Source organism: Epinephelus fuscoguttatus, linkage group LG1 (genome assembly GCF_011397635.1).
Source record: "Epinephelus fuscoguttatus linkage group LG1, E.fuscoguttatus.final_Chr_v1".
NCBI lineage: Eukaryota > Metazoa > Chordata > Actinopteri > Perciformes > Serranidae > Epinephelus > Epinephelus fuscoguttatus.
Window position 1 is genome coordinate 23,700,952 of NC_064752.1, and position 12,063 is coordinate 23,713,014.

The 12,063-nt window shown below is 40.6% G+C and overlaps 1 protein-coding gene across 2 annotated transcripts in view; it reads left to right on the plus strand.

The window, feature by feature from the left end:
* The window catches only part of uba7 (ubiquitin-like modifier activating enzyme 7), a 58,478-nt gene that overhangs the window by 12,658 nt on the left and 33,757 nt on the right, over positions 1 to 12,063 (plus strand). For both annotated transcript variants that reach the window (XM_049581866.1, XM_049581857.1), the window contains 8 exons: positions 111 to 266; positions 835 to 1,000; positions 1,118 to 1,314; positions 3,670 to 3,734; positions 5,238 to 5,448; positions 8,038 to 8,112; positions 9,609 to 9,810; positions 9,899 to 9,990. In XM_049581866.1, coding sequence (XP_049437823.1) covers positions 111 to 266; positions 835 to 1,000; positions 1,118 to 1,314; positions 3,670 to 3,734; positions 5,238 to 5,448; positions 8,038 to 8,112; positions 9,609 to 9,810; positions 9,899 to 9,990 — 1,164 coding nt within the window. The remainder of the gene's footprint in view (positions 1 to 110; positions 267 to 834; positions 1,001 to 1,117; positions 1,315 to 3,669; positions 3,735 to 5,237; positions 5,449 to 8,037; positions 8,113 to 9,608; positions 9,811 to 9,898; positions 9,991 to 12,063) is intronic.

A 12,063-nucleotide genomic window follows, 5' to 3' on the forward strand; every position in this document is an offset into this window, starting at 1 on the left:
ATTTTCTGCAACATTGTAAAAGACAAATGACTTCAATGAACTTGATGACATTAACTTGCATTGCATGAGCTAACATGCATCTGACACAGTCTCTCCTGTCATTTTCCAAGGTGGGAGCTGGTGCTATCGGCTGTGAGCTTCTTAAAAACTTTGCCCTCATTGGGCTCGGTGCCGGAGAGGAAGGCCACATCACTGTAACAGACATGGACTTCATAGAAAGATCCAATTTGAACAGACAGTTTCTGTTCAGGTCGCAGGATATTGGGGTGAGAAGGCACATAACCTCCATGTTCCATCACATAGCTCACTAGTTTTTGTTTGACCCAGTTAAGTGAGAGGGTCAGAGGGGCTTTACTAATGGGACAGGTGGGTTGGGGGGGGGGGGTTATTGTGACAGTCTGAGATAGCCTGTATCAGGTAACATGTAGCGGCCATGTTCCATCATTTGTGGCTATTTTGTTTCGCAATGTACTTTTGTAGTTTATCAGATGGTTGATATCTCATGTCTGTGTAAACAACTGCCCCTGTCTAAACAACTTATGCAACATATAGTTGAGTGCAATTAAGAGGGTATGTTGACAAAAAATCCTCGACTGTTCTAAAAATGTGCTGATTCCGCTGTTATATAAATTACAGCAGTGAAACAGAGTATAGTGTCTTGACAGTACTCTGATTTATTAGAAAAGTTTCATGGGAAGACCCAATAACAAATCTGGAAATTAAGTTTGTATGACTTAACATTTTATTCATCCATTAATCTGCCATTACCAGCAATGTTTTACCCAAACTGCTCACATACATTATCTCCCAGACACATTTCTTCTCTATTAACAGAAACCAAAATCGGACGTCGCAGCCAAAGCCGTGCAAGAGATGAACCCACAGATGAAAATTACTGCCCACCAGAACCGTCTGGACTCTGACAGTGAAGGAGTGTATGATTACAACTTCTTCATGGGTCTCGATGGAGTGGTTGCAGCCCTCGATAATGTGGAAGCCAGTGAGAACACATTATATCATGCTCTAATTACCCTAGTGATTATATCGAAGCATTTACAGTACATATTTGCTCATAAAAATACATTTTAAGCATTTAACCCCTCTTTTTGCTGCCCAGGGGTCTATCTTGATGGACGCTGTGTTCAACACCAGAAACCGCTGCTGGAGGGAGGAACTTTAGGAAGTCAGGGTCATACTCTGGTGGTGGTGCCTCACCATACAGAGTCTTATGGGCAGCCCAAATCAAACTCTGATGATGCCATCCCTCTGTGCACGCTTAAGAACTTCCCTCACCGCATTGAGCACACCCTGCAGGTATAATGGAAACTTCTAATTAAGACTAATCAAGCTTTGTGCTTGACTTACACTGATTCATTTTCCTCAAAACCTACACTGAATGACCAGAAACTTAAAGTTAGTCTTGCCTAAAATGTTTAAAATATTGCTACTCGTTTTTTTTTGTTTTGTTTTGTTTTGTTTTTTTTACTGATAGACAGAATTCTATAATATTTTGTGGTGGCGTTGTATTGGACTGCATTATACCAAAAGGACTTTCAAATATTTTAATCCACATCATCAACATATTAAAAAAGAAAAGAGGGTAAAAAACTTGATGAAGCAAAAATCGATGTCTGAAGCTGGGTCAGATGGCTCCAGACCTCGCCCTCAACACGTTTGGTTGGACTCGCCTTTACTCAAAAAAGTATCTTAGAATCAAAAGGACAGTACTCAGAAAATCACTGGAGACACTTAGAATCAGGTGCAATCGAGTTTAATGTGTTCACAAGCCACAACACATACAACTCATGAGTCAAGCTCCAGAACAAGACTGAAAACTCACTCTCTGTGCTCTTCCTTTCATGCAGGTGGAGATCCTGAGGAGTCTCCACCTCTTCTCTTTCATCCTTCCCACATAAGTTAGAATATAATGGTGTCTTATCCCAGCATCTTAGATCTCCCCATGGATGATTTTCAACATAATGGTGTCTCATGTGGAGTCAGCTTGGACATGCATTGGCGGCCAATCTGGGCACCCACAGCCGTCCCAGGCCCAATTGGTGTCCAGTCTGGGCACCCACAACTGTCCCAAGCTTCCCAGGCACGGGCAGCTGCTGGCACCCAGCCCGGACATGCATTGGCACGATCCAGCTTGTCCCACCAATATGTCCGAGCCAAGTCCTACTCTATTTTTTAGAAAACCTTTAATCCCAGTGGTATACATGCAATACATGGCCTGGTGTGTGTGTGAATACAATGTATGACTAAATGTGTATAGAGTATTAAATCAACACACATATCTTATCAAAATCTAATGAAAATATATGGATGAGTACTTACTGATTGTCATTAAACACATCCTGCAGTTAAGGCTCATTTTACACTACAAACTATAGAAAGATCTAGGGGCTCGGCAAGCTAACCTGTTCAATATAACAATGCTAACATGCCAATGTCAGGAGGTTCACCACCATATCACCACCATATTGTTTAGCACATTTTAGTTTAGCACATTAGCACGCTAACTTATGCTAATTAGTTTAACCAAAAGTGATGTAATGTCATTAGTTTCAGAGATATCTGGTCATAAACCAAAGTATTGGACAAATTAATAGGTTCACATGATAGTGCTAATAGAAAAGTTAAAGAATCACCAAAAATGTATTCTTAAGGCCCATCACACCAAACTGACTTTAGAGAAGTTTCAGTGACGAAGACCCCCTGCTTCATCTTCTGAAGTTGGATTGTTTCAGCCAAAAAGTTGCACATGAACACACCACAAAGACAGCAGCCGACGGTGAACCAGCATGTGCATTCTGCGCCTGCGTGAGAGGAAATAACTGTCCACACCAGCAGACACTCGTAGTCTGCAACTGACATTCAAAAAGGGAACTGGAGGACCATCTTGACGCTAGTTAGCCAGTTAGCACATTAACAACGCAATCCAGTGTTGAAAGGACAAAGCATATTTACTGTGCACTAGGGAACAATAACACAAACCATCACGAAACATTCTGCCAAAGAGTTCAGTGGCTATAGAAAAATACCTTTACCTTATGTAACATGTTTGTTTTGGCCTCACTCCCACTTGACTTTAACCGTTTGTTTACTTTCCTCACTTCCGTTTCTCATGAGCTGAGCTGCTCACAGTGATTTGCAGTGACATGCTGAATCTGCAGAAAAAAGCTGACTGTGTCAGGGCCTTGAATGGGACATAAATGCATGCATCAAATTTAATTGCAATCTAACCACTAGTTGTTGAGACACTTCACTTAAAAAACAAAGTATAAACCTAAAGGTTGCACTAGAGGAAGAGTCAGGGGATCACCAAAGTCAGTAGGATTCATCCTCCACATTTTAAAGGTGCTGTACATAACCCTGAGGAGAAAGACAGTGAAATGTTGACTCTTATCCAGAGATTGTCAACTACCGATCCTTTGGGTCAGTAGTTGGACCAACCCAAAGCGCCGGACAACCTGGGAATGAGACTCAACAATCATTCATCTTTCTCCATAGTTATTTACAGCACCCTCAAAAATCTATTCCAGGACTGCTGTTTAAGGTTTTATTACAACATATATGGTTTCTGGTCACTCAGTGTATTCCCATGCCGTATTAAACATCACTATTACACTAACTGTATTATCTGTTCACATATTACAATTCTTTTAGTGGGCCAGAGACCAGTTTGAAGGACTGTTCAAACAAACACCTGAAAATGTGAATCTCTTCCTGAGGTAAGATATAACACCACCCTCATGTGATTTACCTTTTTCCACAACAAGTGTTGCCTCCAACGAATGTGAGAAATTACATTTGCCAACGTGCTGCCAGTGTGCTGGCACCTTAATGACCACTACTTGCTCATTTTACAGTGCTTTTCTGCTCTCCTACAAAGCATTCCAGCAAACCTACAAAAGCTAATGAAGTGCTTCAAGCTCATTATTTTGTTTTATAAACAGGAAAACATGTGGTTGGCTTTCAGCAATAAACCCCTAGTAAAAAATTACATAAACAGTCTCCCTTGCCAAGTCTGTTCTCTCTAATGTGTCTTTCACAGCAGCTCTAACACTTTTTCCTCCAGATAATACATCAAGTCTCTCAAGTAATTGGAGGCTTTCTGGTTTAGAAACATCCACTAAATGGCAAAGGAGATTAGATTAATGCAGTAAAAAGTACTATATTATGTCTACAAATGAAAAATTAATTATACTAATTATAATGTAGCAGCATATGTGACAGATTTGAGCCTCCAGGCCTTAAGTTTGTCTGCGCTTTGAGCCTCGGAGCCCCCCTAATCCATCCATGTTTTGAGATGTCTCTCTCTGTTTGTTTTGGGGAGATCTGATGTAATCCCTCCTCATTGTAAAGCACTTGCACACTTTCTCGTGTCTTCAAACAGAAACAAAAATCATGCCTGGCTCAGAAATGGTGCTCGCAGACCCACACAACCATTAAAGTTTCTCACATTACACCGATGTGTAGAAATAAGAACATGTATTATGCTTTTTTACAGAGACCTCTTTGTAGTGCAGTCATGGAAAACCTTTCTGGACATTTTCACGAGGCGGGTCAGCTACATGTGTTGTCCAGTAAAGTTTTAGTCCTGCCGGTTAATGAGGTTATGGAAAGGAACAGTCACATTTTGTGGTGTTATCCTCCCACCTGTGCAGCTCCACGCAGAGCTATGACTTCAAATGTTCCTGTTTGGACATGTTTAGGTGAAACTGCACGCAGGGGAGGCAGATCTGTTTTGTTTTGCAGTGCGCTGTCGTGTACGGTGAGCTGGCACATGATAATGGCGCAAGAACTGTCCAGGCGTGTGGTATGGAGATGCGCTGACCGGCACACTATAAGCTTAGTAACCATTTCCTGCCTATTAGCCCACAGCCAAGCATCAAAGGAATCCCCTCTGAGTCACTAATAAGACTACACCCTAACTTACAAAGATCTGTTTAGTCATTCTCCTCTGTGCTTCCTAGAACCAAATATTTTTCCATGAGGACTTTCCAGGTCAAATATTCTTCCCACAGTTCAACTGCTGCTGCTGTTGTTGCAAAAAAGCCCTGCCAGTAAAATAAAAGTCAAAGATTCTGGAGTTTAGATCCTGAGTTTTACACAACCAGACTTTTGACAACACTTGCCCCGTCTTGTCTTCTAACACATCTACTGATTATTACCTTCTGTATACTGCATGTCTGTCATTAAATCAGAACGAATTGCTGCCGTGTTTCCTGTAGCGATCTAGGTTTTGTGGAACGGACCCTTGGCCATGGAGACGCTGAGGCCCTGGAGGTTCTTGGGGGGGTGTGGAGCAGTCTTGAGGACAGGAAATCTGGAGGACAGCGTCCAACCAGCTGGGAGGACTGTGTAAGCTGGGCACGCTGCAAGTGGGAGACTCTCTATAACAATGATATCCGCCAGCTTCTGCACTGTTTCCCTCCCGAAGAGGTAAAGTCACACCAAAGGAAATATAACTCACCAGAACCAAGTGTCGTAAAGCTGTGATTTATATTTATGGACACGGAGGGGCACTGTTGTGTATGTAAGGTCCTTGCGTAACAATCAGTTAAACCCTGCAGTGTGGCATTAGCACAAACGGAATGCCAGTCAGTGCTTCATTTGTCACATTTCACTTCATGGAGTAATGTGGCATATTTTCCCGGGCTCAGAGACCAATATTAGCCTTGTTTGAAACCTGAACCACAGACAGAGTGATGTCATATGTTGCTGTCACACCTGGGGGGGGCACGGATCAGTATCAACCCAAACAGACCCTCACTAACCCCAGTCCCAGTCCAGCAACTGGCCACTTCTATCCTCATTATATGTCCCTGCAGAGTTATAGAAATTCCTCTGACCAAGAATGATTTTCTCACATTACTTTCCCCATATTTCCCTGAAGGAAAACACAACTCATATAAAGCCTTATGCTGATAAAATGAGCCAGTTCTCATGTGTTACATTTAGCAGTCAAACCAATCCAGAAATTATCCTAACATTTTTGTCAACCTTATAATCACACAAACCACGGAGAAACCCTGTGGCAGTTATGGTTATATATTTTACTTCTCCTTTTTCTCCCATACCTCTATCACTGTCATACTTACCTATACTGTACGAGAGTTATGGTCTCATTGTCCCCGTGGAAAGTCACTCTCAACCACAAACTTTCTGAGGAACTACGATAAGGCAGCTAACGTCAGTTAACGGTCACAAACCAACCTGACAAATACTGGTGCACAAACATGACAGATGGCCACACATTTAACATAACAGTCACTGTGTTGGGTGTAAGCCTCCACACAGAAGTGCATGTATGTTTAAATACGAAACAATGGATGGATTTGAACCAAAGACATTATGGCGGCATCTTTATCCTACAGTGATCAGAGTTTCCACACAAGGCTCGAGTCTATACACAAGAAAGAAAAACAGAAAGAGAGACTGGCTGGTATAAGATATGAATGTAGCTAAAATTACATCAGAGAAGGCCTCATATAGTAAATGCAAATCCATTTGTTTAAGTGAGCAGCTCATTGCCTGCTAATTAAATTACTGCGGTTAAAGATCATAGAAGATGGCTGAAACTATAGCTGATGATTAAGCCATGTTTTATTGTTAAGTCATTCAAGTTAGTGATGATTTTCTCTATTACATTAAAAATCAAATTTAATACCAGTTGTTTCTTTAAAATGGTCTGACAAAAGAAGTACTTTTAAAATAAAGACATTTTAAGACGTGATAGTAAATGTTTCAGTATTTTTTAAAGGTCCAGTATGTAAGATTAAGGGGGGGGGTTTAGTGACATCTAGTGGTGAGGATTGCGAATTGCAACTAGCTGAAACTTCCTCCGCTCTGGATTTCTTGTTGTTTAGGAGGTTTTTAATGGGGGCTGATTTATCCTCAGAGGTCTTTGTCTCTCCAAAACAAACACACCCTGTGATTTAAAACAGTAAAAAACTTAATAAAGCAGTTTCACATAAAAAAAAAAGGAAGTGTTTTTCCAACACTGTTCTGATTGTTGCACACAGGCCACTAGCTCAACACCTGCTAATGTGCGCTCACCTTTTTTTTTCTGTGATAACTTATGATGTAGATATTCAGGATATTTTTACTGGGAGCCAAATCATCCATAGAGATCTCGTCCTTCCCAAAACAAACACATCCTGTGATTTAAACCAGTAAAAACACTGAGTAAAGCAATTTCAAACCGCTGATCGCTAAAGGGGCTGCTAACTACGATGGCCAAATGTGAGTGACCCTGTCAAAAGCCAGGGTTTGGTTTGTCCGTTGTGGTCTATTGTAGAAACAAGATGATCTTCGCGATATGAACAGCTCATTCTACAGCAATGAAAACACAACAATTCTTATTTGCAAGTGATTGAAATATATTAATAAAAAAATACTACACTAAACCTTTAAATTATTTTATAGAACACAGTAAAATATTTATCAGTAATAAAATAATAATTTTTAGAAGTCAAATTAGTTGTATTTCTGAAACATAAATGTCTATCCATCATTAATAAGAAAGAAACAGGAACTTGAAGTTGTAACATTTTTGATTAGTCTTCATTGGGCATTAATAACACCATATAAATTCTTAAGCTATGCGGTATCGACCTTTTTAAAGATCAAGCATTGCTGATGCCTTTAAGCCGTCTGAATCCTAGTTGTGAAAAAGAGAATGCTGTTGATGCCTTTTGGCTGCTGTAGAAAGAACCCCTGCAGTGAAAACTGGCAGCAGCAGTAGGAGATCCTCTCTTTCCCGGCATATGGACCATTTGGAAACATCAAAGCTCTCAGTCTCTTTGTTCCTTTATCAGACATACAAATTGTGTTGTCAACACACGACTGATAATATTAGTCTGGCTGCTCTGCTGGGAGGTTGTAATCCTCATGCTGTGTCAGGAAACTAAAGGATAAAGTGATGTTGCTTCGAGCTAAACTTTCATACTGTGAATTATATATGATGAAGGTCAATGTGTAACAAATCTGATAAAATAATAAAATGGATTTTCTTCTGCTTCTCTTTAGATGACTGAGGCTGGCCTACCCTTCTGGTCTGGAACCAAGAGATGCCCTCACCCACTGGCCTTTGACCCCAACACTGTGAGTAGTGTCTGGTCCAGTGTTCCTCATGCAGCGGTAATCCGGACATGCACCCTAAAACAGTAGACAGGAATGACTGAAAAATACCTCGGTATTTGTTGATGACCACTGGCATTCCTTCTTTATCTGGTCTGATAGTGGCTCTTCTTCACCCTGACCGTATACGGGATTCTTATCTGAGCTGTGAACGCCACTCTACCTGTGCATGGGCAATGAAAGGCAGATAATTATCTGCTCTCCATTCACATTCACATCCTTGATGACCAAGCTGATTCGCATATAAAGAAAGAGGTCATAAATTGATACTAGTTTAAATTACTGCAACTTGGAATGTTGTGTAGCAATGTCTCTCAAAAGATTGTGTTTCCTCTCTCCCTCAATTATTTGACTTTACCTTTTCAACTGTTTCTGTACTGTCGTCAATTTATTCCACCTCCTGACATCAGACTTTTATCTCCTTTACCTTTTCTTTTTGTCCTCCCTTCTTTGTGAATGTTGCCATCTCATGTTAACTAAGCTTTCACCTTTAGTAGAAAATGCCACAACTGCAAATGCCAGAGCCAAGTGCCAATTTTTACTTGAAATGAAATGTCAAGTGAAGAGTGTAATGCTAAGTGCCTTCACTATTCCACCTGTTGTTGCTTTGCATTTTAAAAATCTGCTTGTTTTCCTTTGGAAGTGGTTTGACAGTTGCTTGGGAAATATCTAATAAGGCAGTCATTTATTCATTAATTTCTGTAACCGCTTATCCTGTTAGGGGTTGCTGGGAGACTGGAGCCTATCCCAGCTGACACTGGGCTAGAGGCGGGGTATGCCATACTATCACAGGGCCCGGAGACAGTTACAGATAAATGTAGTTGGCTGAACAGATACAAATACAGATAATGATGTACTTGCTCATCCCCACTCTTCAGTTCTATAGTTCTTAGTTAGTTTTATTAATGCATTGTGAGTTTCAGTATGCGGCATGAGCACCGCCTGCCATTCTACTTTACAGTAAATCCAATACAGTGTTCTGCTCCCCTGTGAGAAGTAAATTAACTGTAAATTGCTGCTGTGCGGTAAGCAGCAATGGCTGCTGCAAGTCATGTGTGTGTGTGTGTGTGTGTGTGTGTGTGTGTGTGTGTGTGTGTGTGTGTGTGCGCGTGTGTGTGAGAGACAAAGAAAAGTGATTGAGGGACCCATTGTTACAGCTACCTGTTCTGTTCGGGGAAGTAATTTGGCCTTAATGCACTACCTTAATATACTTTAATATCCCTCTTACAATGTCCCTTCTACAGTTTCACCCTGCAGGCAGGTCCGTCATAAGGACTCAGTGCTGGGCCAGTTTTAAATAACCAATTTTACTTTACATTTCAAATTTTGTTTAAGATTTTCCTATAGCTTCAGCTTTGCTATAAAAAGACAAAGCCCAATGACGTTTATTTAGTTTTCTGTGAAAACATGACAATAGTTTCAATGTAATTAACAGTGTATATTTTCATTCTGTGTTTTAGTCTGCCCATATGGACTATGTGGTGGCTGCAGCTAATCTGTACGGGCAGATCTACGGCATCACAGGGACAAGAGACCGTGCTTCAATCCAAAAAATCTTAGAGACAGTCCATGTACCATCTTTCACTCCCAAGTCTTCTGTGAAGATTCATGTCACCGACGAGGAGATTAAGCAGGAGAAACAAAAGGACAGTGATGACGCTGGTGAGTTATTTTAACTTGCTGATCTTCTAGATTACCTGACTTTCTGGCAGCGTTTGTTTTCTTCACTCTCTCTGTGTCTTTGCACCAGACAAAGCCAAACTTGAGGAGCTGAAAGGAAAACTGGCCTCACCATCTCTGAAAAGCTCGTCCATGCAGATGTACCCCACCGCCTTTGAAAAGGTAGGGCAGGAGTGCAGTGACACCTCTGCTGCACGCTCTGCAGACGCCACAGACAGACAGACAGACTGGCGGCTGAGCGTTAGCAGGGAGCTGCACTCAGATCTATGGCTGCTTTCAGAATATGTCTTTTTTTTTGGTTCCTCTGTGACCCGAATCTGTGCTTTTCTTCAAAACACTCGTGAAACAGAGCTTTGCTTGTGTTCTGTGTTGGCTGTTGTAACGCCTTGGGGCTAAGATATATATTTAGGGATTTACATCCTAGAAAAACAGAAGACTTCAGTCAACCAGCTCACGTGGAACAGATTTATTTCTGGATGGGCCCATGTGAGAGCTACATTAGCATCCTTTTGGTGAAATGCAGTGACTTTAACAACTTGAGACAGAGACAGAATGTTTGCTGCGTCTTTGAAGTGCCACACTGAGCCCTGAAGGTAGATTTCCCTCTGTAACACATCCATTGTTCATCTAGCTACTGTCACAGTCTTTCTTTAAACTCTTTGACACCACTTCTCAACAAACACACACTCACTGTCTTGACATTTAATCAGGTTTAGCGCTCAGCTGACATTTAAAAGTGTCTACAGGAGCCAAGCGTAAAGGTGTAGCCTTGCTAGGAAGTTATCTGGGGGCGAATATATAGATATACTTTTCCCTAACTAACTCCCAAAGGTATCTCCCAATCAGTTGCTCCAGCACGGTCAGCTAAATAAGTCCAGAGTTGTAAGGGCAGCAATTTGTGACAACCATATTTCAACAGAGGGGATGCGTGAGGCGGACCACGATAACAAAAATGATAACACTTTCTTTGACACTTGTGTCTTTAATGAGCTATAAACGTCCTTATAATATGTAATTACATGCTCATAACAATGTATAATTATAGCCATAAGCACTCATAAATATATTAATAATGCTTTATGACAATCACAACACATTACAAAGTAGTTTATAATGACCTATAAGGTCAAGTAATACTTCATAACAGCAGGTCACTCACTGACATATTTTTGCAAGGATGATAGTGTATTATAATTCTTACAGTTGTAATACATTCCAATCATTTTATTATCACGTTATGACCCTGTTAAACAAATACATAAATCGTACAATGTAGTTTGTGTTATTCGTTTATAGATTTACCAACATTTTTTTCACTTTACTTAAAGCAAATATGACCATTTATTGTCACTTACAACCAGCTTGTAATGTAGGGCTGGGCAATATATATATATTATTACATATATATATTGTCTTAGATTTTGGATATCGTTGTATCGTGATATGGCATAAATGGTGTTTTTCCCTCGTTTTAAAGGCTGAATTACAGTAAAGTGATGGAAATTTTAGGGATGTCCCGATCCGATATTTGGATCGGTATCGGCCACCGATACTAGCAAAACACTTCCAATCCAAGAACTCCAATCCAGTTTTTCATGGAGTCCGATCCAGGTTTTCCAGCCAGCCCAGCACTCCGCAATTCAAGCAGTCCATTCCAGTGATCCGCTCCAGCACCTTCTATGAGTCCACCAGGCCAGCATGCAGACACACAGGAAACAGCAGCACCAGGCTGGCACTGACACCACAAAAATAACTGAAAAGGAAAGGCTGCATTGTTTGTTACATGTCAACAATGTCTTGTGGTGTTAATCTATTTTTTATTTATTAGGGGGCCAAAGCACAAGTGTGTGGAGCCTTGCTGCTATTTTAATTTCAGTGTTAGACATTTTAAAGATTTCTTGTGTTGATTTATTTTCTATTTATTAAGGGGCCAAAGCAGCCAAAGCAAACCAGCTATATTTTTTATTTAACGTTAATGTTCAAGTTTAAAGCTTGTTTATTTAACCCTGTTAACAATAAACAGGTCAGTTTCTCATACCAACTGTTGTGGATCATTTTAACTAACCCGATTAAGTAGTTGTTCTTGTTAGAGTAATATCGCTTGATCAAACCTTTTCTAACATGACTGACAACAAAATAAGTGAATATGTATAATACGCGCTTGGATCGGATTGGTATCGGTATCGGCCAAAACTCAAGGCTGTAATATCGGTATCGGATCGGAAGTGAAAAAGC